This window comes from Eubalaena glacialis, chromosome 19 (assembly GCF_028564815.1).
Source record: "Eubalaena glacialis isolate mEubGla1 chromosome 19, mEubGla1.1.hap2.+ XY, whole genome shotgun sequence".
Taxonomy (NCBI): domain Eukaryota; kingdom Metazoa; phylum Chordata; class Mammalia; order Artiodactyla; family Balaenidae; genus Eubalaena; species Eubalaena glacialis.
Window position 1 is genome coordinate 40,515,353 of NC_083734.1, and position 27,217 is coordinate 40,542,569.

A 27,217-nucleotide genomic window follows, 5' to 3' on the forward strand; every position below is an offset into this window, starting at 1 on the left:
CCATTCGATCCTGTAAACTCACACTTTGGACTCTACGCTAAAAATACATTTGAGTAGAAGTGCTAAACTCCAAGACTTCTGTGCGCAGGGGTTGCAGAAGGGGAACAAGAGGCAGAGACAAGCCCGGAGTGGGAGGAGCGAAGGAGAGGCCCGAGCACCGCCCTCGTCCCACTGCCACCAAGCTGGCTCCGCCCCTCAGGCTTCCGTTTGTAAACAGCGAGGGCGCGTGCGCGCGTGCGCAGGCGCAATCCGTTTGCGCCCCGAGCCGCGCACTCACGGTAACGGTAAGATGGTGTCTTTGGTGCCTTTTGTGGTTCCCATCGTGGGTGACAAAACCTTGCTGGTGTGGGAGCTGAGCTCTGGACCCACGGCCGAGGCCTTGCAAGTGAGCCGAGCCGGGGCGGAAGGAGGGGTGGAGGAAGCCACCCCGCTCCCCAGTAACTGGGCGCCCCGGGGTACTGCTTCAGCACCTCATCTGCCTGTGGTCTGTGCTGAGAGGAATCTTAGTTCTAGAGCCGACCTGAGCAGTCAGCTCGCCCCCACAGATTTTTGAGAGATAGTTGCCAGCAGACGGCATTGCCTCCTCATGCTTCTCGAAGCTTAGGATTTCAGAGGGAAACTTGTTCCTGAAATGAGAAGTGTTTGGGGTTGCAGGCTCACCACAGTTGCCTGCGGCGAAGGGCTGGGGGAATAGAAGGGAACGGGCGGTTTGGCTTCCTGGGCGTGAAATTTCCTGCACTTACTTAGCATGGGACCACCCTACAGCATTCTCTGTTCACAGTCTTCTCCCAGTTTGGCCTTCAGTATTCGGTCCGAGTCTTCCCAAATGCAGCAGTGGCCGGTCCTGGGTTCTATGCCATCATCAAAGTTTATTCAGCAAGGGATGCCCACAGAGCCCAAAAGGCATGAGACCAGAAGCAGCTTTTTCAGACATCTCCAGTGAAGGTGGGTCCAAATGTGGAATTCCTCGCTCTACTGGGATGAAGTGCTGAATTTAAAACTAATAGGCCATCGGGAATTCCCTGGCGGTCCAGCGGTTAGGACTCTGCACTTTCACTGCTGAGGGCCCGGCTTCAATCCCTGGTCCGGGAACTAAGATCCCAGGGGGGAAAAAAAGAAAAAAAGGCCAGTGTTTGTACAGCACTGTGGTGTACAGAATGCTCTGAGATGCACTGCTCCACTGATGCCGCAGTTCCCCAGTTCTTTCTTTCTTTTTTTTACATGAAGAAACTCGAACTCAGGATGGTTAAGTGACTTACTTAAGGTTCATGACAGTAAATGTGGAAACTAGTGGCCAAACCCAAACTTAAGTGATGTTAAACACTATGTCAGTTTATGCTGCCCCTTAATTTAAGAAATCTTCACAAGAGTCTTCCTTATAGTTACTTTTATGTGGATTTTAAATCTGTGAGATTGACAAATTGTTTTTTAAATTAATTAATTAATTAATTTTTGGCTGCGTTGGGTCTTGTTGCTGCGCGCCGGCTTTGTCTAGTTGCGGCGAGCGGGGGTTGCTCTTCGTTGCGGTGCGTGGGCTTCTCATCGCGATGGCTTCTCTTGTTGCGGAGCACGGGTTCTAGGCACGCGGGCTTCAGTCGTTGTGGCTCACGGACTCTAGAGCACAGGCTCAGTAGTTGTGGCACACGGGCTTAGTTGCTCTGCAGCATGTGGGATCTTCCCGGACCAGGGATCGAACCCGTGTCCCCTGCATTGGCAGGTGGACTCTTAACCACTGTGCCACCAGGGAAGTCCCGAGCTTGACAAACTTTTGTCAGATGTAACGTAAAGGAGGCTTCATCATCATCATCACTCTCAAACTGCCTATTCAGAACTCCCTTCAGATTCCAGAAAATGGTTAAAATATTCTTTAATGCATTGTAGAAACCTTATTCCATATTAACATGCCATCCAATTTTACTTCCCCAGAATTAACATTTCATTATGTGCCTCCATTCAGCCACCATTCCTTTTTCAAGGACCTTTTCAATTCCTCTGAATAAGTGAGTGAGGCTTCGATTTCCCAGACCTTTCACTTTATAATTGTGTGTCTTCTGTGATTGGCTTCTTGCTCTGGCTACTTCCCACTGACCTTGCTGCCTATTCGCACCCATATTTCTTTACTCACTGATTTCACCTTTATTGAATCTGAGAACTCTCCTCAGATGTGACTCCAGGTGCACTACCTCCCACTTCTGTACCCTGTTTAACACCCTCTTCAATCCTGGCTGTACTCCCTGGGATTGAAATGCTTTTGTCTCAGACATTCTTTAATTTGCGGACCCTGCGACCATTTCACATAACCACTCAGATATTACAGATGGTCCTGGAAAGATTATGAGACAGTTACTTGGTATCAGTTGTGAGTAATGAGTTCTTTTCTTATATTGGACATTAAGACCATTCCATAAGCTTAGGTTCTGAGATTTTCACAGCATAAAGCCCGTCACTGATAGAGTAATGAAGAAAATGTTCTACAAGTCACTATAGAGTTGAGAGGAAAGGGCATTCGTGTTAGATTTCTTTATTTAATGCAGAGCCTTAGTTTACTACCCACACCCCCGAAATTGTTACCTACTTTAATTATGCGTTCTCTTTAAATTTTATTTATTTATTTATTTGGTTGCACCGGGTCTTAGTTGCAGCAGGCGGGCTCCTTAGTTGCGTCTCAAGGGCTCCCCAGTTGCGGCACGTGGGCTCCCGAGTTGCAGCAGGCAGGCTCCTTTAGTTGTGGCTCGCAGGCTCCTTAACTGAGGCGTGCGAACTCTTAGTTGCAGCATGCACGCGAGACCTAGTTCCCTGACCAGGGATCGAACCCGGGCCCCCTGCATTGGGAGCATGGAGTCTTAACCACTGCACCAGCAGGGAAGTTCCGATTATGTGTTCTTTTATTCATTGGAAGGTATACATATTTCTTATCTTTTTTCCCTGTATTTTTTATAAATACAGACAAGAGAATAACATCTTCAAATAAAATGAAGGAAAGGCCTAATGTATCTGAGTTTTTCTCAGTAGCACGAAGGGAAATGTTTGCCAGCAAGAACTGTGGCAAGGTTATCCCAGATGTCAACTGTCTCTACTACCCAGGGGCTCAGAGCCCTTCTGAAGCTTCCTAATTGTCCAGGACAGCTCCGTTATTACTCACCGTACAGGGCCTAGCCTCCCTGTTTTAAATGTTGCGACACTCAACATTTAGAAATTAGTCTTCATTTCTCCTTCCCAGCAGGCAGCTTCAGTTGGAGAAAGTAATTTCATTTTCTTATGTACTCATTCATTCACTCAGTCAACAGACCATCACTCCTCTATTATATGCCAAGATCTATGCTTGTTTCTGGTAACAAGGAAAGAATAATATATGGTTCCTTCAAGCACTTAAGGAGCTCATAAACTAGTGACGGAGGAAGATGCACAAACACATCAAAAAAGAATTAACAATGCTTTGACTTTATTTGTATTATTTGAATTTTTATGACTATATTTCTATACTACACCCTGTTCAAAATGGAAATAGACATTTAAGAAAGAACTAGTGATGTAAAAATTCCACAGTAATATGTAAGTTATTTAGAGAGTTAAGACTGGAAATATTTGCACTCTCAAAGAAGCTTGTTAGAGAGAGGAAACGGTGGCAGAAGAGTAGGATGCGGAGATCACCTTCTTCCCCACAGATACATCAGAAATACATCTACACGTGGAACTGCTCCTATAGAACACCCACTGAACGCTGGCAGAAGACCTCAGACCTCCCAAAAGGCAAGATACTCCCCACGTACCTGGGTAGGGCAAAAGAAAAAAGAAATATCAGAGACAGAAGAATACGGATGGGACCTGCACCAGTGGGAGGGAGCTGTGAAGGAGGAAAGGTTTCCACACACTGGGAAGCCCCTTCGCAGGTGGAGACTGTGGGTGGCGGAGGGGGGAAGCTTCGGAGCCATGGAGGAGAGCGCAGCCACAGGGGTGCGGAGGGCAAAGCGGAGAGATTCCCACACAGAGGAGCGGTGCCGACCAGCACTCACCAGCCCGAGAGGCTTGTCTGCTCACCCGCCGGGGTGGGCGGGGCTGGGAGCTGAGGCTCGGGCTTCGGAGGTCGGATCGCAGGGTGAGGACTGGGGTTGGCAGCGTGAACACAGCCTGAGGGGGTTAGTGCACCACGGCTAGCCGGGAGGGAGTCCGGGAAAAGGTCTGGAGCTGCCGAACAGGCAAAAGACTTTTTCTTGCCTCTTTGTTTCCTGGTGCGTGAGGAGAGAGGATTAGGAGCGCCGCTTTCAGGAGCTCCACAGAGGGGCGCGAGCTGCGGCTATCAGCGCGGACCCCAGAGACGGGCATGGGAAGCTAAGGCTGCTGCTGCAGCCACCAAGAAGCCTGTGTGCAAGCACAGGTCACTATCCACACCTCCCCTCCCGGGAGCCTGTGCAGCCCGCCACTGCCAGCCCGCCCAATCATTGTCTAAAGATTGAAATAAACTCTTGTGTAAATGTTCAGTCCTTTGCCTCCTATAGAAGGGCCTGAGTGGAAAAGGTAAATGTAGATCCCTAGAAAGGGGATTCCCATTGGTACTTGAGTTTTTTCCTAGAATCCATGGCACTTGGGCTTAGGGTTTTACGTCAGAGGCAGAACTGTTAGCGAATGGAGTGGAGGAGGCTCCACCATCCACCTGAGTGGGTGATGGTTGAGGAGAGGCCAGATCATCTGCACTACCACCAAATCTATCTCACTGTATGAATCCAGCCCTTTATGCACAGGAGAGCAGGGTCTGTAGCAGTGTAGCCTCAGCTTGTCCGTTTGAAATCTGTGAGTAAAATGAGATTTGTGCCACGTTCTTGGTTTGCATTTCCCATCGAGTATTTTAGGAACTTCCAGAACAGATCTGAGCAGTAAAAATGTGCCATGCCAGGGTATACCTACAACAGAGACATTCAACCGTACCCCAGTGTTGTGCCTGCCCTTAATCACTAAGATAATGATCTAAGAATGACAGATGCATTTTTAGTTTTAAACACATAACCTAGAAATCAGTTATTCAGATAGGCATTTAAAATTCATCTGTTTTGGTTGGATTTAGGGTCATTATCATTCCTTATGAAAAGGAAGGTAACCCAGAAGCTTGCTATTCAGAAGGCTATGACAGATGCATTCCGGAAACTGCTGATTGTGGTTTTAGGTAAGACCTTTTTGATTGTCCTTGAAGTGCTTCAGTTTCAGTGAGCAAATCAACTTATTTGAAAAGTTGATTGGATGAAAATAATGGTTATCTAAAACATTACGTATTCTTTCATTCACCAGATGCTTTCACAGCAGCAGTCTTAAATTTGTTCTTTGTGGCATTTATGAGAAAAACGACAGCAACTATTATTGTCCCCGGTGTTTAGATGTAGAATGACTTGCCTCAGTTCATACAGAAAGTGTTTGATCCAGTTCTGCCTCAATTGCTTGCTTATCATACAGAATAGTGTAGTGATTATAAGCCTTGGACACCTGTGTTTGAGTCCTAACTTTGTCTCTTAGAATTTTTTGTTGTTGTTGTTGCAATTTTAGATTTTCCTAGCCAGAGACATTTGAAGGTGTTTAACGTCTCTAAGCTGCAATTTCTTTATCTGCAAATAGGGTTAGTAATTCAGCTTATCACCTAATGGGGGATATTGTAAGAGTAAATGAGATGATGAATGTCAAAAGCTTAGAACTATGCCTGAAACATAGTAAGGAGACAAAATATATTGACTATTATTATTATCATTGTTGTTTTCTTGTTGAAGAGTTTATTAGATTATGTTTTTGGAATCCATTAATTTCAGTTTTCATTTCTGATATATTGGGTGAATATGATTCTTATATAATAATCGGCTACGTTTTTGTGAGCCTTGAAAGTGGTCATGCTACTGAATAGCATTGACTGTGTTGCCTATCGAGTTAGTTATACAGCGGTGAGAATGTGACAGGCTGTGCCCAAAGGAAACTTTATGATTAGTAGATTCCCGGAACAGAATTGCTCCCCTGCTTCACAGCCCTGGAGGCTTAGAGACTGAGAAATCCTAGCTACGTTGTCAGAGACCTTATTTGCTTGTAAGAGTTGACCCTGGATTGGTCTTGGCCTTCCAGCCTGAGCAGTCCTTCCAGTGATGTTTGACTTCCCTGGTCATCAGGCAGAATCTCCATCAGCTGTCAACTCTGGGTAACAACCTCTAAGAACCAAACTAAATGTCTGGGTTGTTTGTCCCTAATATGCAAAGGTATTCCTTATATGTACTCAAAACTCCTTAGACCAAAAAGCCTGGTGGCTCTAGCTTGCCTTGAGGAAAGCTGTATTGTCCAAAAGGCACATGGGCCAGTTTCTGCCAGTAGAGGGTTCAAATGCCCTCTCTCTCTGTCTCTGTCTCCAAAGCTTTGTTCATTGTATCTAGTAGAATTTTGGTCCCAAGGAGTAGGCACTTGCCTTGCTTCTAATATGAAGTATCTATTGTAGTCCAGTGGTACCTATCCCAGGTTTGAATTCACTTTGACCCCCACCTAATGCCTTCCTATTTAATTGTATTGTGATTGAACATTTTTGTTTCCACAGCTTTTAATTCCTATGTCATTATTCCTTAGTTCTTATTTCTAAGATCATAAAGGTTTTTGAACCAAAGTTGACACTTCTTATATATTTTTTCACAAATAATTATGATAAAAACTGAAGTGTCAGATGAGGGCACTTCTAGGAAAATGCTCTTATTTTCTGCTTTTAGAAATCAAAAGAATGTCTAATTATTGGGTGCTACCATTGTATACAGGAAGTTTTAGAACAAGAAAACTTCTGAATTGATCCTTGTTAACTTTATTTCAGAAAGTGGTAAAATAGCTGTGGCATATAGACCCTGTGAAGAGGTCACAGATGCTAGAACCGAAGAGGAACAACAGGATTTAATTCAAGTATGTGGAGATAAAAACTCAAGGGGATACACAGCCAGTGTAGCCATAATTCAAAACAACCAGCAGGATTTGGAAGACTTTGGCATGTCTACTCAGCTCTGTCAACCTTCGGAAAATGTGAAACTCTGAAACTGCTTTTGAGGCAGGGAATTTCTAGGACTTCTCCAAGTCCCGAGCCTTGTCTCTGGCCCCTTATTTGAAGTTTGGAGAGCAGGATTGAGGGCCATCAGTGTACGTCTACAGTTGTGGACACAGGAGAAGACACAGGCCTTTTAGAACTCCCCTCAAATAGAATTGCAGGGATTTGGGAACAAAGTAACTACGGCCTTAAGTGTGATTATGCTACAGTGTTTAAAAACTATTCATGCCTTTCAAGTAAGGTATATTACCCAGATCTCAGCATCTCATATATATCTGGTGTTAAATATTTTGCGGAAGAACCTTTCTGTAAATCAATTATATGGATGCCTCGAATTAGGGATTAAGTTGTCAACGTAATTTCTAAAAGAAAACATTAATGTACTGCATATAGGATTTTTATTAAAAAGGAGCAAAAAATGTGTTTCATGTCATTGAGAGTTTAATTTGGGGCTAGATTTCTGATTATTTAACTCACCCCAATGTTGCAAAGTTTGTTTTGAAGGGAAGAAAGTAGAGAAAGAAAAGGTGGTTATGGTCTGAAAAATGTAAAAATTTTGAAAGTTTTTCCTGTACAAAATAATTAATTTAATTCAATTTAAATCAGTCAAGGAAACTTCAAACGTTTCCATGTTTGGGCTTTAAGAAGTCTAGCTTCCTGTGAAATGTGAGAGGAAAGGACTCCTTATTGATACTAAAGATTTCGGAAAGCTGATTATAACAACAGATCCATTCCTGAATGAGGCCAATCTTGGAATCAGTTCCATTTAGAAACCATTATGTGCTAGGCACTGGAAATAAGATGAAGCTCCTTCTCTCTTGGAGTTTAGGTGTTAAAGGTGTACCAGACAATTAAAAAGGACTAAAATTAAATAGATTATGAAAAGGACTGTGAAGAAAGTAAACTGGATGCTAGTTACAGTATTTCAAGAAAATTACTTACCATGCTGACTTTAACATTCTAAGTGTCTTCTCCATGTGTGCACACAGGGTAGACCTCTGAAAAGCGACACTGTAGTTTTTTCTAGATTAACGGCTCTGTTGAGACAAGGTGGGATGGGGGAAGTTTTCCCATGCTAACGTAAAGGGCCATACACTTGGTTTTAGACTCTCTTTCCCAGAATGAATTGCTCACCTGCCCCAAACCCCTCCTACAGAAGTTCTGGAGTCATCACTGATTCAGTGGTAACCGCTAATAATAGAGTGGTGAATTAATAATGAGACGTGAATACTGAGCGTTTGGAGGAAATGGCAACATTTTAGAATAACTGTAAGGTGTGCTCCCCTCCCGCCACCCTAACTGGTGCTCATTTTGCAGGTCAGCTACTTTTCTTGTCGGCCGTGTGGCCAAAGGGAGGAAGAATGCCTCTCAGACTTGAGCTTTGAGGAGGAAGAGTTCAGATTGCCTGAACTGGACTAGCACTTTTGAATTTCCCAGAATGCCAGGTCTTGCGGTTTCCTTGGGAAGCTCTGCATCCTTCCCAACCCCCCTCCACCCCTGGGCCGCTGGAGTTTGGGGCCACTCGGGTCTCCAGCTCAAATCCCGCCTCGTTGTTTGGGGCCAGGGAGGGCAGGGAGGGCTTGGGAAGAGGGCCCGGCAGGAGGTAATTGTCGCCTTTGCAAGGGGAAGGATGGCTTGCGCCCTGGGGACTCTGGGAAAAAGGCCCACTCTGGTGGCGCGGATTGGATCTCCGCACGAACCTAATAAAGGTGGCGGAACTAAACACGTCATAAATAACGGGTGGGACGTTAGGTGGGGGAGGGGCGCGCGGTTGCTAACGTGAGCCCTGGCGTCGGCGCTGGCATAGCGGTTCAGCTCGGACGCAGGATGTGGCTCCGGCTCCTCAGTGGCCTGGGTCACTGCGCCTGGGAGCCGCCGCGTGTTATGTCCCGGCTGCGCCTTTGGTTGCCACGGCTCTTCCTCACGTGGCAACAACTGTGGCTTCTAGTCCAGGCATTTCAGCCTCCGGAGTGGGCCCTGGGCCCCGTCCAGGTGACCCCCAACCCCCCCCGCGGCTGACCGAGGCTTGGTCTTCACACGCCTCAGACCCCCCTCCCAAATTGCCCCATGCCCTTACACCCTGGCAGAAGCCGGGGGCTTTAATTACTTGACGTCCTCGTCTCCAGTCCAGATGTTGGCCCCGCCTCATCAGGAGTTGACTGAGACTGAGGTTCCATACGCGGACACGGATTCGGTTGGAGAGCTGCCTACAGGGCCAGATCAGTTTGCTGTTCCACATCAGGATCTGAATAACAAGCAAACCCAACATCAAAAGCTCCCAGAGAAAGTTCCAGTGCTGGATTGGAATCAGAATCAGGCCTTGGTTCTGCCTTCTTGACACAAAAGTAAGACTAAAAACATAGGTCTAGATCAGGCTGAAGGTCACCAATCATTTGAAATACTTGTTCCACCTCTAGGTAGTAAGAGCTCAAAACCAGTGAAGTTTATTGTTTCACCCCCAAACCTGAAGAAAGATCTAGTTCAGCATCAACGGCTTGCCAAAGTTGTTGGAACTGCAGGCCAATTTGAAAAAAAAACTCAGGGTCTAGAACAACAGTTGCAGGGTGATTATTTAGATCCCAGTATGGATGGATGCCTTTTACCCTGAGGAGAGCCTACCTACGGATTTTCTGGGGAGCCCAGATGAACCTCCAGAGCCCTCTGAGGAAGCTGAAATTTCTCCATCCCAGCAGGAGGCCCAAACTCGTCATCCAGAGCTCACTGAGGAGGCTGAATCTTTACCCCAGCAAGAGGCCCCTGCTCAGCATCCACAGACCCCTGAGGAGGTTGAATCTTTTTCACCCCAGGCAGAGGCCCGGGCTCAGCATCCAGAGCCCACTGAAGAGGTAGAACCACCTCCACTTCAGCAGGAGGCTCCATCTCAGCCTTCAGAGGCCCCTGAGGAACTAGAAACTACAAGTCCTCAGGAGGCCCTAGCCCAGCCTTTGGAGACACTTAAGGAGGTTGTAGTTCGACCAGTAGCACATCATGGGGTAAATGAAGCTCAGCAGTCAAACTTGTACAATGTCACTGTTAAACCTCTGGATCTGGCATTTACCATAACTCCACAGGTCACAAAAGAGGCTGAACCTTCTCCAGTCCAGCAGGAGACCCCATCTCATCCTCCAGAGAGCCCTGAGGAGGTTGAACCTCCGCCAGTCCAGCAGCGGGCCCCATCTCAGCCTCCAGAGCTCCCTGAGGAGGTTGAACCTTCTCTACTCCATCAAGAGGCCCCAGCTCAGACTCCAGGGTTCCCTACTGAGTATGTACTTCAAATTCCAGTGAGTGATGAGGTAGCATCTCTACCTGGCGTTCAGCGTCACGCTCATTCAAACTTGCCCAGTGTTACACTTCAACCTCTGGATTTGGAACTTACCATCACTCCAGAGCCCACTCCGGAAGCTGAATTTCCTACAGCTCAGCAGGAGGCCCTGGCTCCACCTCTTGAGCATCCTGAGGAGACAGAATCTTCTCCAACCCAACAAGGGACCTCAGCTAAGCCTCCAGAGCCTCCTGGAGAGGTGGAGCCTTCAAGTGAGCGGGAGCAACCAGCTCCGCCTTCTGAGCCTCCTGGGGAAGTTGAACCTTCTCCAACCCAGCAGGAGACCACAGGTCAGCCTCCAGAGCCTCTTGTGGAAGCTGAGCCTTCTCCAAGTGAACAGGAACAACCGACTCAGCCTTCTGAGCCTACAGAGCCTCCTGAGGAGGTGAAACCAGCAACCCAGCAGGAGACCCCAGCTCAGCTTTCAGAGTCTTTTGGAGAAGCTGAAAGTTCTGCAACCCAGGAGGAAGCCTCAGCTCAGTCTCCAGAGCCCCCTAATGAGGCAGCATCTTCTCCAACCCAGCAGGAGATCCCAGCTCTGTCTCCAGCGGAGACAGAACCTTCTGCAACCCTGCAGGAGCAACCAGCTCAGCCTCCAGAGCCTTCTTCAGGGGAGGTGGAACCTTCTCCAACTCAACAGGAGCAGCCAGCTCAACCTCCAGAGCATCTTGAAATGACAGTTTCACCTCCAAGTCACCGTCACGCTGAGCATTCAAACTTATCCAGTGTCGCTGTCAAACCTGCAGATGTGGAGCTTACCATAACAAAAGAACCCACACCAGAAAGGTGGGACCTTCTCCAAATCAGCACAAGCCTTCAGCTCAGCCCTCAGTGCCCCTTACTAATGCAGAATTTTCTACCACCCAGCATGAGGCCCCCACGCTGCCTTCACAGCCACCTGAGGAGGTTGAACCTTTGCCAGTTCAACAGGAGGCTTCAGCCCAATCTCCAGAAGCCGGTACACATAATAAACCTTCCGTACAAGAGGAGACCCCAGCTCAGTATCCAGAGCATCCAGGAGAAGAAGTTACACCTGCCACAACCCAGCAGGAGACTCCAGATCAGCATCCACAGGCTCCTGAGGTTGTACCTTCTCCACCTCAGCAGGAAGCCACAGCTCAGCATCCACAGTCTCCTGGTGAGGTTGAATCCTCTCCAACCCAGTCTCCAGAGCTCTCTAATGTGACTGTAGTTTTCTCTCCAGAGCATCATGTGACAACAGTTTCTCCTCTAGGTCAGGATCAAGCTCAGCTTATGCAGCGGCCCGATGTCACTGTTAAACCTGTGGATCTTGCACTTATCGTAACTCCAGCGTTCACTAATGAGGTTGAAACTTCTCCACCCCAACGAGAAAACTCGGCTCAGTCTACAGTGTCCCCTGAGCAGTTGGAACCTTTGTCAGTCCAGCAAGAGGTTTCAGATCAGCATCCAACCCCCACTGAAAATGTTGAACCTTTTCCAGTTCAGCAGGGAGCCCCAACTCAACCAACATACCCTGAGGTGACATTTCCAAATCCAGAGCAAGTTCAGGCTCAGCATCCAACCTTGACTGAGGTCACAATTCAACCTTTGGACCTTGAACTGACCATAGGGCCCGAACCCACTAAGGAGGATGAACCTTCTCCAACCATGCAGGAGACCTTAACCCAGCATCCAGAACCACCTAAGGAGGTTTTTGTAGCTCAGCCTCCAGTATATCAGAACCCAATAGATCCAGCACCAGATCAGGATCACACTGAGCCTCCAGCATCACCCAGTGTCAGAGTTCAACCTTTAGACCAGGGGCTTACCACAACTCCAGAACCTACTATGGAGGCTGAACATTCCACACCCCTGCCGGAGACTATAGTTCCTCCAACATACCCCGAGGTGACACTTCCAAATCCAGAGCAAGTTCAGGCTCAGCATCCAACCTTGACTGAGGTCACAGTTCAACCTTTGGACCCGGAACTTATGTTAACTCTGGACTCCAATATGGAGGATGAACCTTCTCCAACTATGCAGCAGACCCAAGCTCAGCCTCCAGAGCTCATTAAGGAAGTTGTAGCTCAGTCTCCATTGTATCCCGAGGTGACAGTTCCAGCACCAGATCAGGATCATGCTGAGCATCCAACCTCACGCAGTATCACAGTTAAACCTTTGGACCTGGAGCTTACCACAAGTCCAGAACCTACTACAGAGTGTGAACATTCTACAGCCCTGCAGCAGACTACAGCTCCCCCTCCAAAACACCCTCAGGTGACACTTGCACAGCCAAACCTGACTCAAGTCACAGTTCCACCTGTGGACCTGGGAGTTAACATATCTCAGCAACCAAGGCCATCTGAGACGGTCCTTTTTCCTTCGACTCAGTATTCAGTATCCACTGGTCTTCCTGGTGTAAAATACACCCCAGAAAAGAAGCAGCCAGAACAGAATGCCACCACAAACATCAGCATATGTGAGCTCTGTACCTGCAAAAATGAGACACTGTCGTGTGTTGGTCTCAGCCCAAAGCAGAAGCTCCACAGAGTGCCTGAGCCAGAGCCTAACGCCTACAACGGCACCTTCACCATCATGTAAGATTCGCCTTTCCTCATTTGTTCTCTGCATCCTGCCTGACATGGCAGCCTTTCTTCAGGTCTTCCTGGGTCCTCCTTATCTCCCCAATCCACATTGACTGACTTTCTGTTTCCACCTTTTGTTTGTCAGTGATTCCTTATCTTCATTCTCCTTCTTACTATTTTTCCCTCTCCTCCAATCTTTTACTTTTAATTGCCCTTCTGTTTTCCTTCTCCATTTTTTACCCCATTATTTAATTCCTTAACATCTACTCTTCTCCCATCTTTACTCCATCCTCTTTACAGCAACACGTCCCTCTCCCCATCTCATTGGTGGTAATACAACAAAGTGGTTAAGAGTAGAGATTCCGGAGCCAGACTACCTGGGTTTGAACCCAGGTCTGTCATTTATTAGCTTTATGACTCAATTTCCTCACCTTAAAATGGGGATTATGGTAGTCATCCTCTCATAGGATGACTCCTATGACTCCTAAATCTCCCCATGACTCCAATCTCATTGGGAGATTTAGATGAGTTAATGTAGGTAAAGGTCTTCTATCAGTGCCTAGCATATATTTTAGTGTCAGCTATTATTATTATTCAATCCCTCAGTTATATCTAGAACTCATCTTCGTCCCCTGGCTTTCTATATGTAGCACCCATTTTGTGCCCAACTCAGGGCTAAGTACTGTGGGAGCCACAGAAGTGTATGGCATTGTCTCCAGAACACGACAATGACAAGTGGGAAGAAAGGGGATATGCCTTAAAAGGGAGGTGATACATAATTAAGTGTTAAGAGAAATACAGATAGGTGCTGTAGTTCACCAGAACCTGTAATCACAGGGGTGTGGAGGTCACGGAAGGCTGCATGGATAAGCTAAATCTTTAGCTGGGACTTAAAGATTGGCTGTGATTTGTCAGAAGAATAATAGGCAGTACAGTCTAGGCAAAGGTGTGACTGCAGAGATGATCAGAATTTAATAGATTAGTCTGGCTGTAAAGAATTGGGTTAGGCAACAATGAAAGATAGGATTATGAAAAACCTTGGCTATCGGCAATGGGGGTTTGAAAGTTACGCTGTAAGATGTGGGGAGCCACTGCAAGTTTTCAAGCAAGAGAGACAAATGATTAAAACAAGAGGCTTATTTTAGATTTCATATGTAGAGCGATCTAGAGACGAAAGCTTGATTCAGGGAGACCAAATAGAATGCTTTAGCAAAATCTAGGAGTAAAGTGAGAAGGGGCCAAATTAGAGTGGTTGTGAGGGAAGTGGAAAGAAAATCCCCAGAGTACCTCAGAGGAGAAACTGACAAGATGTAGTAATTGACTAGAGTTGGGGGATTGTAGTACAGGAAAGAGACAAATCACATGTGTTGATGGGCAGAATGATGGTGGTATAACAGGTGGAAATCCAGCAGTTGAGAAGCAGAGTCAGTTTTGAGGGAGATGAGTTCAGTCTTAGGCATCTTTTGTTGGTGAGCATAAAGCAACCAGAAGGCTCTGTTTGAGTGGAAATGTCCCTCAGGCAGATGGGCAGACAGGTATCCGTTATGACGTATTTCTGACTCGCGTGAAAAATGTGCATGTAAACTGAACAGTCACATTGTTGCTGAGGGAAGAGGACAAAGCTAAAGCTAAAGATTCAAAGTCATCCACTGAGTTAGTGGTTCAAACTGAACCTCAGGCATTTAACAGCTTCTCTTAAACATGTCTAATTCATGGATACATTCTCACTGTTTAAAAATAGAAATGTCACAGAAGTATATAGGATAAAATGTGAAAATTCCACCCCACCTTCCCTACCACCAATAAGGTAACTCCTGTTACTGTTTTGATGTGTGTCCTTCCTTCCGAGCTCTTTCCTTTGCATTTTGTTCCCCTAATGAGGTAATAACTTTACTCCTTGCTCAGTAACTTGTACTTTTCCCTATGCAATATGCTTAAGAGATATTTTCGTATTAGTCCCTCTAATTTCTAATTGCCTGTATCCTTCTAACACCTGGACAGATTCTGAGGGCACTGAGCCAAAGCTTTGGTGTTGCCTAGCATAGGATTTCTTTATATTCATTTGCTGATATTGATAAATGTTTGCCATTTTTCTCATTGATTTGTAGGAGTCATTTTAGACACATAAGTGATTTTGGAAAAAAAGTAATTGGCATTATGTATCCAAGAAATTGGACAGATAGGAAGTTCAGGTTCTGAGGAGATGCCTCATTGCTTGTGCCAGTGGCCTCACGGTATGTTTTTATTAATTGTGCACACTGGGAAGCTGATAAGCTGTGGGAATTAGAAAGCTGGTCTTTTCTGCATTTGAATATTCCCCACACGGTGGCCATGATTCTTTTCCTTATTCTCTACATTCTTTTCCTACCTATTCAAGGATATGAACTGTGTTTCTTCACAGAAATTTCCAAGGAAACTCTATTTCTTACATTGCTGAAAGTATATGGAAGGCATACCGCTGGGCTGAGAAGCTGTGAGTATACTCTCCCCAAATATGAATACAAAAAGTTAACTGCATTGTAAGCTCTTTCTTGGTCCAGAATTTTGAGGTCAATACCTGTGAGAAAAGGTATTTCCCCTTCCATATCCCAAAGCAGCCTAATGATTGAAATTCTGTGTTTATTTTAAAAATTAAATTTGGCAGGACCTCTTTAAAATCAGTAAGAGCCAATTTAAACTTATTTTCCATTATACAAGTAATACATGATCATATTCTCAATAGATAATAATGAAATAACAGGTATAGTGAAAACCCTCCTTGTGCCCTAATCCCCCACCCACTACTTTGAGTTTAGTATTAATCCTTCCAGACTCTTTTCCATACGTTTGAGTACCTACATATTTACAGATAGCAAAATAGGTTTGTGTGTTTTTCTTATGTTTTTTTTACATAAGTAACATCCTGCAACTTGATTCCTTCATTTCATGATATGTCTTAGATTTCTTTCCTTCCCAGTACATAGAGGGTTACCCCATTCATTTAAGCTCCTGCATAATATTCCATAGTATGAATGTATCACAGTTTAATAATGCCCCTATTGAAGGATGCTTAGATTATGTCCAGTTTTCTTGTTACTTGCATTGCTGCAATGAATATCCTTGTACATGCATTTTTGTGAGCCTGGTCATTTATTTCTATAGAATAGTTCTCTAGAAATGGGATTGTTGGGGTTAAGACTATTTAGATATAAAATTTTAATTGCCCTCAAAGAAGTTGTGCCAGCTTATACTCCAGTCATCCTGCTGTGATGACATTCATTTCCCCACACCCTTCCACCACTGGATATTCTCCCTTTTTTTTTTTTTTGCTAATCTGCCGGGTGAATAAAAGGGGTCCCATCTGAATTTGAATTTTTCTTATTACTTGTGAACTTAAATATGTTTATATGTTTACTGAACATTTGTATTTCGTCTCTGAATTGTCTGTCCTTTGCCCATTTTTCTGTTACTATTTTTTTTATTGATTTGTAGAAAAAGTCAGTTTAGATACATAAGTGATTTTGGAAAAAAACATTCAAAGTAATTTTTCATGACAGTCTGTGGTCATATCCTTAGTTCAACTTGAATAGACGAAGTCATAAGTGACTTCTGAATTAATAATAAAAGACATAACAGTCAATCTAAAAACAGGTGTTATGACCACCCTTAAAGAGATGCCCCCTTAGTCTGATATCTTATTGGTAAGGAAAAAAATGCTAGAACCAGGCAATTTGTTTTAATTTACAGATTTCCTAAATAGTATATGTAGTTTATATTTCCCGTGATAGTATCTAACTTGGAGATTTTATTTCCCAAACTTGTAAGAAAAATGAAAGTCATTTGGCACAAGAAATAGATAACTTAATTTCCTCTGGGAGTGGAGGGGGGTGGTAGACTGAGGGACAGAGGTAAGAGAAAAAGTTTGAATTGTGTGCTACGTATTTTTGGAATTTTGAGATGTGAATATATATGACATATTTTTAAAAAATAAATTGAAATTTAAAAATTAATTTTTAAAAAGCATGTGTTTGGGAGGCGATACACTATAACATGAGTCTGGTAAGGTTTGAAGATTTCTAAGTCAGCTTGAGGTTTATACCTTATAAGCAGAGGTTCCTAACTTGAGGTCAGTGGTTCCCCAAAGCAGAATTTCTTAACCTCCTGCTCCCCCGTGTATACCTCTTTGGCAAGCTGCAGAAGCTTATGTTCTTGGGATAATGTTTTAAAATGTATAATAAGTCAAATATATAGAAAAACAAAGGAAACCAACTATATTGTAATAGTTTTCAGGATATTTTTAAAATTAGTGAAATAGTAATAAATATGCTTCTCTTAACACATTAAATAACAAGATATAGTGGTAGGTCTAATAAATATTATAACTCCAGGGTAGTGATGAGAATAAATGATATTTCGAGGTATCTGCAGCATATACGTGATATGAAATGACCTGTGATTTCTATTGGGGACCAAATTAACTCTACTGCTGATCTACTGTGGTTTGTTGCCTACATTCATAATGGAAGGAAGTGCTGATTTTAGTTAGAGATTTGTGAAAACTGAGATGTAATTTTATTTCCCATCCAAGTTTGGCACTCTGGATTCAGTCCTCTCTATTCACAGACCTCTGCCCTAAAAGGATGATCCACAAGTCGAAATTGCATGCACACTTTTGCGTGTGTTCAAGAAAGTGCAGTTTTTTAGGGAAAAGAACCATTGCTTTTATGAAATTCTCAAAGGATTCTTGTCTCAAAAGATTGAGTCACAAATGTAGGGGAGAAGAAAGACATTTCTTTTCCTGTACTTATCCTCATGAGTGACGATAAATGGATAATTTGTTTTAAGTAAAAGTATCTGATAGTTGATAACTTGTCACTTCCTGAATTCATTCAATAAATATTTTTTGAGTATCTACGATATGCCAGGAACCGTTTTACATGCTAGGGTTTCAGGCCCAAGAATGAAACAGCCCAAGTATCCCAGTTCTCAGGGGGTTTACAAATATATAAAAATAAGTATATAAGTATAATAAATAGATAGATATAATTTCAAGCATTGCTAAGTACTTTGGAGAGAAAGAAAGCAGGGGAAGGAGAGTAAATCAGTTCCAGAAAGGCCTCTTGTTTGCATTATATATATAGTTAAATCAATCAAACAAACAAACCCTGAGCCCTCTCAATTTCCTAGAAGTTACAGAGGTGGAGAGAAGGATAATTGTCAATAATACAGAATCAAGAATGAATGTGAAATTCGGAAGATTGCCTTAGACCAGAACCCTGGTCAGAAGTTAGACATGGATCTTTCTTAAATGTTACTTCATGCCTGGTTTTGATATTTTCATGGTGTGAGAAAGTTTTAGATCTGGCTTTAACTCTGATTCCCCATAGTTTTAAAATTTTTTCTTCAGTCAAAATGAATATTTGGAGTTCTACAGATTAATGTATTTTATTCCAGTTATTCAGTTATTGCTTATTTGAAGCTCCTTTTTGGGTAATTTTTTGGTGACTGACTCATTCTCAGTCTAAACTTTACTTCTAGGCTGAATATACCGTTGTTATTTTTAAAATTTCTACTATCCTATCATCCAAACAACTTCACAGAAAGGAACCCCATTAATTTGAAATACATACTGTTTGGTTAACCCCTGTCCTACCATGATATTCAAACTCTAACCAGTCTGATATGGGCATCAGCCAATCAGAGAAGACCGTGCCATAAAGAGTTGAGGATCAGCTCCATCTCTTTGCTGTACTTACTGAATCCTTGCCAACGTTCAAAGTTATAATTAGTATATATGAGTTCCACATTTGTGTAGCTTTTTTTCATATACCATCATTTCCTGTGACGTTTGTATATCATTTATGGTATATACATACAGTTTTGTCATGCGATATGAGGAGGTAGAGTTTTTTCCTACCTTTGAAGGTATGAAAAGGGTTACCATAAATGTCGTTGGACATATTGATTTGGTTTTTTTCTTTTTGGATCATTTCCATGGAAATATGAAACCACTACTTAGAGGTGAGAAAACAATCAATCTTAGCACCATCTGTTGACCATTCCCCCTAACATGTATTCTGACAGTCACTGCGATTCCTTCTAACATGGTGAATTTCAAATTGAGGTCAGGGTCTTTGAAGCATGCTCAGGGCTCCAAGAGTTCTTTGTGGGAATTGAAGTCTTTTGTGTTTTTGTTTTAGTGATCTTTTAAAAATGTGTGTGACTATATTCTGTATAATATGAACCACCTTAATAACTGAGTTGCAGAGTTTCCAGGTAGTAATATTTTAATTCTCATAAGCTATGAGTAAAGAATTAATTTATGAGCTGGAATTAAGCTATGAGATGGAATTAATATAAATATGTGACCAAGAGACACTGTGAGTGAAAAGCAGAAGGTTTTAAATGCAGAACTCAGTGGAAGTAGTTTCACAAGGCAACATAGCCTGTGCTCAGATCCCCAAGGCTCCTGAAGGATGTACCACTGTTAATATTACCTGCAAGGAAGGGGATTCTTCCAGGCACGAGAAACCTACCTTTGACGTCTTATAGAGTTTCTTCTGTACTGGCTCTCTCTACTACTCCCTCACTCCACTCTTGGGATACTGGCTATGTGCCTTCCTGCTTATCAGCTATAAGAAACAGGTGCAAAACACCACCCCCTCCTCCCCACAGCATGTTCCTAGTCTTTATTGTGAGACCAGCGGAAGCAAAGGGCTCAACATTCCTCTGGCAGACCCAGACGTCAGGCTTGACTGTGAATCGTTCCTGCTCCCTTCATTCTGCGTTCTGGAGAAGTCATTGGCTGGATCTCTCAGTTTCCTAATTTATTCTTTAACTGTCATTTCTGCTTCTCATATACTGAGATTTTTTATTATTGCTAACACTTTTCATTCGTATATTCTTGAGTTGATTAATGGATGCACTATCTGTTTACATCTGTCTGAGGGTAATAATTGTGCTATCCTAAGGTCCTCTTGTGCTTTGTTAACTCTGATTCATTGGCTATAAGCTCTTATGTTTGTTTTTGTTTTCTGTCCTTAATGGAGTTGGCTTTCTCACATTGTTTGGTCCTTCCTGAGTGTAATTCATCTTTGTAGTTGAGATTCTACTGCGTTTGTTTCCCAGCTTTAGGGGAGAAGTGAAATGAGCTGTTGGGGCTTATTACTCCCGATGGGTTCCCCTGAGAATAAGGCAGAGGTGGAAGGTGACTTCTGGTGGCTAGTCAGGGAGTGCATACCTTTCTTCCAGGATTCTGGGACCTTGCCCCCTTTCTAACACCAATTGCCCCTGCCTAGAGGAAGACACCTTTTGCTGCCTGGATCAAGGAGGAAAGATGTGGGGTTGATGTGTGCTGTAGGCTGCTCCTACCGCACTATTCCAACTGATCACCCTGTAGGTAGCTCCAGGACGTTTCTGGTAGGGGAGCATTTGTGGAGCTGCTCCCACACATTGAGCTAAGGTTGTCATTCTTAAGTTATATCTTTTCTATCATTCTTAGGGATTTTGGTGGAAGTTGAAGGGGTGGAGACTTGACATGTTTCAATCGGCCAACTTGAAATAGCACAACTTCTTAGGAAACAATTTTGTATCCCTATTACATCCTAGACAAACTCAGGCAAATATGTATCAGGATACAAATACAAGAATGTTCAAAGCAGTATTGTTTTTAATAAATAAAAACTAGAAAAATCTCAGTATACACCAACAGTTGAATGAATAAAGTGTGGTATAATCATACTTAAAAGTCATACACTTCATCAGAAACATAATGCAAGCCACATAAGTAATCTTAAATTTTCTGGTAGCCACTTAAAAACAAAAGTAAAATGAAACAGATGAAATAAATGTTAATATCTTTTACTTAACCCTTATATACAAAATATTATCATTTTAACATGTAATCATTATATACATTATTAATAAGATATTCTACATTTTTTTCATACTAAGTATTTAAAAATATCCAAAGTATTATCATATCTACATGTAATCAATATAAAAATTAATGAGAGAATCTACATTTTTTTCCCATACTAACTCTTTGAAATCACAACTTGGTTGCTAAATTTTATTACAAATACTTGATCGGTATTGAGATTTCATAAAATTTACAGTCAAAAATGTAGTATCACATATGCAAATTGTTGCTAATATAAACATTTTCCAATAATTACATTGAGTATCAGTTTTTTAAATTTTAATTTTAAAATAGTTGAAATTAATTAAATTAAAAATTCCACTCAGTCACATTAGCCACTTTCAAATACTCAGAAGCCTCATTTAGTTGGACATGCAACACTACATACTAGAGGCAAAAATAAAATAATTTTACAAAATAATGTTGAATGAAAGAAGCAATGTGGAAAATAATACATATAATATGATTCCACTTATATAAAGTTCAAGAAGAAGCAAGACTAAACTGTGTTGTTTATGGCTGATAGAGAAAAGGCAAAACTACATTTAAAAAGCAAGGAAATTATTATTAAAGTCAGGATAGTGGTTCCCTCTAGGAAGTCAGAGAGAGGGTTGTGATTGGAAAAGGGCACACGGGGTCTTCTGGGATGCTGGCAGGATTCTTTCCTGACATGAATGGTATTACGTGGGGGTCTGTTTTGTAATTATTAAACAGTTGAACAGTTGTTCAATTGAATTATTGAACAGTTATGTATATTTTATGCACATTTTAGTTTTCAGAAAATTTTTAATGGGGAAAAAAATCAGATGGCTTCATTTGCCCTGATACAGTTGTGTGTGGGACTTCCCAATAAGGTTTGGGGAAAGAGAGGAGGGAAGGGCAGCTCTGCAACGTTGGTGCCACCCAGAGCTGGGTTCTAACAGAGACTTCGTGATCTAGAGAATAGGCATTAATATATGATTTGGTGGGAAGAGTGGGTGGGGCGTGGGTGTGTGTGTGTGTGTGTGTGTGCACGTGCGTGCACATGCGTGATGGAGAGAGATGGACACAAAGGAGGACCTGAAAAGAAGGTTTAAATGAAAACAGAGCAGAAATCACCATCCCTAAATTAAATAAGAATTAGGTTGTTTAGGTGGCACCATTACCCAGCTTTCCTCCACATATAGGAGTTAGTCCTACGTAGTATATAGTTGTAGTTATTTTGCAGTTTGATCCAGAAATAACCTTTTCATTTTTCAGAATTCTCAGTGAAAATTATTTGACTGAATTACATAAGGACTCCTTTGAAGGCTTGCTATCCCTCCGATATTTGTAAGTTAATCATATTTATTTATGAGTTCTTATCTCTAAAGTAGATTATCTATAAAGTAATTAAGGGGTTCAAGTTAGATAATCTCTTCAGTTTCTTCTAGCAATAAAATTCTACAATACTTTAAGTCTGTGTAGGGCCCCAGCCCATCACTCGCACTAAATATCTCCTATTCATTTTTAATTTTTTCATTATATAGACAAGGTATAGATAGAAAAATACACTTTAGTTGTAGAGGAAAAGTGGTAATGAGGTCTGAGCAATTATAGACTCCCATATGAACCTTGTTATGTAAGTGTTCGTATACTGTCCATCTGTATTTATATTTTGTTTATGACCTGTGGATCAAATCTGGCCCACAGTCCGTTTTTATACAGCCCATAAGTTAAAAGTGATTTTTAAAGGGCTGTAAATGAGAAAAAAAAGAAACGAAGAAAAATATGTGACAGAGACTGTATGTGGCCTGCAAATCCTAAAATATTGACTTATCTGGCCTTTACAGAAAAGATTTGAAAAAGTTGGTTTAGTGAAATGAGAGGAATTAAAGTTAACCTCAAATTGTTCCCTACAGGACAAGAAAATATAGAACACTTACATTAATATGATGCCATTAACTCATAACTTTGATAATTTAATCTAAATTAAATGAACATTTAAATATTAAATATTTAAGCAGATGAATTATGTAAACAGTATTGTCAAGGGACTTCCCTGGTGGTCTAGTAGTTAAGACTTTGCCTTCCAATGCAGGGGGTGTGAGTTCGATCCCTGGTCAGGGAACTAAGATCCCACATGCCTCATGGCCAAAAAACCAAAACATAAAAAAAAAGAAGCAATATTGTAACAAATTCAATAAAGACTTTAAAAATGGTCCACATCCAAAAAAAATGTCTTAAAAATAAAATCAGTATTGTCAAGAACACATTAAGTTACCAAAAGAACAAACTGTTGTTAAGGATTTCGATGCAGGAATTGTGATACCAATATTAAGAATGTTTAAGATGATGGTTAAGTGGTATATTTAGAAATGTTTACACTAAATAAGCATATCAGAAATGCCCCTAACAAAAATCTCTCCAGCCTTTTTTTTTTCTGTTTTTTGTTTGTTTGTTTGTTTTGTTTTTTGGGCCACGCCACACGACTTGTGGGATCTTAGTTCCCTGACCAGGGATTGAACCCAGGTCCCCAGCAGTGGAAGCGCTGAGTCCTAACCCCTGGACCGCCAGGGAATTCCCTCTCCAGCTTCTTTATCAAAGAGGAAATGCTTGCCTAGTATTTCTTTTTATTTAGGGATAAGGAGATAACTGTGTTTTTTGCTATAAAAGCTCAGTTTTTGTCCTTTGTCCATGGCATCCAAAGCTGTGTATGTCATTAATCCTTATTAAGCCAATTAATGATCCTCTTTAGCAAATAGATTCTTCTTGCAAATATAAAAGCCTTAAGGGAAGTGGGTATAAAGAGCCTCACATGACCCTAAAAATAGTTCTTTTAATTATCAAACCTTCCAAGCCTTAAGGGGCAATCACCTTTATATTAGTCTCTTCTCTGCCATCTGGGCTCCAAACCTTACAAACACAGTTTGGAGAAAAACAAATCAGATAACTGCACAGTGGAATAGGCCCTTCATTACTTCTACTATGAAATACTTTATAATCTGATTATTTCATGTTAGCATAATTATTCTCATTCTTTAAAAAAAAATGCCAATCAATAAAATAGCGAAAACAGAATATGCTAATCAGCACTATGCCTAGTGTTGTGAACACGAAGATGGGTAAGACAGGACTCCTTTTAGCAACTCATGATCTCACAGGGGAAATAAACATATAAGCTCAAACCATAATGACAAAGTGCTGTAGAGGCACCATGAAGAAATAAAACTACATTTCTTTTAAAACAGTCATTTCCTCCTTCTATCCACTCCCCAGCTATTTGTTGAGTTTATAAATATTTGAGTTTGCTTTATGTCCACGCGTTGGTTTTAAACATGATAGACGATGCACATAAGCAGGATCTAGTCCATACTTTGAAGGAGTTTATGCTCAGAGGAAATGGGTTGCAAAAATAGCTATATTTAAAGAAAGAAATGAATATGGGCAATGAGAGCTATAAGTTGGTATTGGAGCACAAAAGAGGGAAAAAAAGACTTCAAATTGGATCAGGGAAGATGTTACTAGAGCAATGCTGTTTAAACGGGACCTCGAAGGGCCATTGGGTATCAATGACAGACACCTTGGGAAGAATAAGCTTGCGAAAGGAAAGTGGGAGAAAGGCAAAACACAGGAAAAATACTCTGAGTACCTGTAGAGTACAAGTGGGAAGAGTAGGAGATTAGAGCCAGATCATCTAGGGCTTTGGAGGCCAAGCCAAGGATAACATGTCAAGCTACCATGTTACCACAGCAGTGCTTTAGGACAAGCTTTAGCCTGCAACAGAACCAACCACTTGGAGGGCTTGTGAAAACACAAGCTCCACCCCCATAGTTACTGATTCAAGAGGTCCAGAGTAGGGGTGAGTATTTGTATCTTCAATAAGTTCACAAGTGATGCTGGTATTTGAGAACCACTTGCGGAGAGTTAATCTGGTGATCGCGTGGAGGATGGCTTAGAAAGGGAGAGGGTAGAGATGCAAACACCAGTCAGAAGACAGTTAAACCCATCCCGGTGAAGTGAGAGACTAAGCTGGAATCAATGGAAATAAGATAGTCAGCTATAGTCTAGAGTAGGTATTTTCGAATAAAAGTCAATATGATAGAAAGTGTAATACTGAATTAAAGTTACATATTAATGAGAGAAGTAACTTCCTTTCAAGTTGTGTGAAAGGGTATCTTTTATTTCTTCTGGTAATGAATTGACCTAGAAAAACAGAACTCTACTGGGAAGTGTGTAAATATAAGAATATTCCTTTTAATATTAGAAATTATAATGATATATAGAGATAAAAACTTTGAGCTCATAATCTAGAATTTGATGAGACCACGAAAGGTGGACTCTAATCAATGCTTCTGCTCTCAGGAAAGATTACCTCCAAAATCTATCAAGATCTATAGTTGTATATTTAATTTATGTAGATCCTGAAGGTGAGACTCTTAAGAGAGGTGAAGGCAGGGTTAGGGGCTCTGGAAGGTTCAAATAATAATTCCTAAGGTTTGGAGTTTAGACCAAAGCTTCTTATTTATTATTATCATTCTAAAGTCTACTAGTTATTCCTACTAATTAGATATCTAATAGCTAATTGAGGCAATATTTTCCTTTTACTTTTCCTGGAGATTTATCCTGCAATAAAATACAGTCTATCGAAAGACGTACATTTGAACCACTACCTTTTTTGCAGGTTATGTAAGTTACAAGTATAACTTCATTATATTTGGAATTTTTGTAAAGCTTAATTTTTTATAAAATTAATTTGTTACTCATTTTGAAATATGATTAAAATTACTACTAAAATTTTGTAGCAAATCCTTTTTGTCTCTAGCAAAGATTAGTGTGAGAATTATTACACAGATCAGAGTGAATCATTATAGAGCAGTGGTTCTCAACCAGGGTGATTTTGCATGCAGGTGACATTTGGTAGTGTCTGGAGACATTTTTGCTTGTCAAAACTGTATATGCTACTGGCATCTAGTGGACAGAGGCCAGAGATGCTACTAAACATCCAACAGTGTACAGGAGAGCCTCCCACAGCAAAGAATTATCCAGCCCAAAATGTCAATAGTGCTGCCTTTCTAGAGAAATAAAGATCACTTAACACAAGTATTTAATGAGCATTTACTATTTTGTATCTAATGCACAACATATATAATCATGAAAGTATAAATCATAATGTCTTCCACAGTGAGATTTCTTTAGTGTATGGAGGGAGTAGTGTTGTTATGTTTCATCATATATAAATTAGAATTATTGCCAAAGGATAACTGTTCTGAAAGAATATATATTTTTCTTCTTCTTTTGCTTGTGTCTTTTTTTGTAGAAATCTTGGTTGCAATTTACTCACAGAACTGAGCTTTGGAACGTTTCAGGCCTGGCATGGAATGCAGTTTTTACACAAGTTGTAAGTGAAATAGAAGATGAATACATGTAAAAAACTGTGTGTAAAAACATCATGCAGTTATTGGTAAGCTGGGTGTAAGCCCAGTATGAATTCTGGAAAGTATGTCTTGAGAGCCATTTATTTTTTTTTTTCAAATGAGGAAAGTAAGGTACAAAGAGGCCAAGAGACTTGTTTAACTCATATATATGAATCGCTCTGCTTTCCATAGTACTGATCTTTGGCACGGGCAATAAAAGGCACCAAGCAAAAACACTCAAATTAGATTGTCATGGAATCCCACTGATGCCTCTCCAATATGCGAATGGTCCATGAAGTTCCACTTTTGAATTTCACTTTGATTCCTGCTCATGTGCAGAGTTCCTAACTGCTTAAAATGTATGCAACACAGAGCTGCAAAGAACTAAGTTTAGCACCGAATTCTTCAGCGAGCAAAAGGTGTGGGTGCTTCCCCAACCATTATTAGCTCTTTTAAATGGTAAAGCAGAAAGAATTCCTGAACACGCACCACAGGGCTCTCCCCAGCCACCCAGAACATTATTTTTCAAAAAGCATATATCTCTGAAGTGAATTATCTGTGGCCAATAGGAAGCGCTGAGGTATGGAAAAAGACGTTTGTGTTCAGCTGTAGTGTGAGAAATATATAGAAAATACATTGCTGTAGCCTAATTCAATATACTTTCTTTGCTGACTACTCTTCAATAAGAAGTGTGGGTTTTACACCCCTTCAGCTCAAAAACACCTGGAGTTGATCCTTAGTTGGTTTCTGGAATGTTCTCACTGGAATGAAAGCTGGGTAGACTGCAGGCAGTGCAGCATCGGAGAGAACATAGCTGCCATTCTAAAGGGCTGCCAGAGAAAAGGTGTCCATAGGGAAATATCATTTCTCAAAATATGGTCTGTGGACCTCTACACTCAAACATCTCTGTGATGCTTCTTTAAAAGGCTGATCCTGGGACTTCCCTGATGGTCCAGTGGTAAAGAATCCGCCTTCCAGACTTCCCTGGTGGCCACAGTAGTTAAGAATCCGCCTGCCCATGCAGGGGACATG

The 27,217-nt window shown here is 41.8% G+C and overlaps 1 protein-coding gene and 1 long non-coding RNA gene across 3 annotated transcripts; both read left to right on the top strand.

Annotated features, from left to right (window-relative positions):
* The first annotated feature begins 222 nt into the window (after window positions 1-222).
* Window positions 223-3,751, top strand: LOC133080570 (uncharacterized). Of its 2 annotated transcripts, none has more exons than XR_009698542.1 (3): window positions 223-284; window positions 766-945; window positions 3,666-3,751. It is a non-coding gene; the product is annotated as an uncharacterized LOC133080570 (long non-coding RNA). The 2 variants fall into 2 exon arrangements; XR_009698543.1 differs by having other exon boundaries at window positions 240-284; window positions 782-945.
* Window positions 3,752-6,887: 3,136 nt separating this feature from the next.
* On the top strand, window positions 6,888-26,173 carry LOC133080817 (leucine-rich repeat-containing protein 37A2-like). Its single transcript, XM_061176915.1, is given in 7 exon segments — window positions 6,888-6,903; window positions 9,169-9,298; window positions 9,681-11,148; window positions 11,151-12,922; window positions 15,312-15,383; window positions 22,050-22,121; window positions 26,089-26,173. Coding segments are annotated over 6 exon segments (3,594 nt in total). The 5' UTR covers window positions 6,888-6,903; window positions 9,169-9,173.
* The last annotated feature ends 1,044 nt before the right edge of the window (window positions 26,174-27,217 follow it).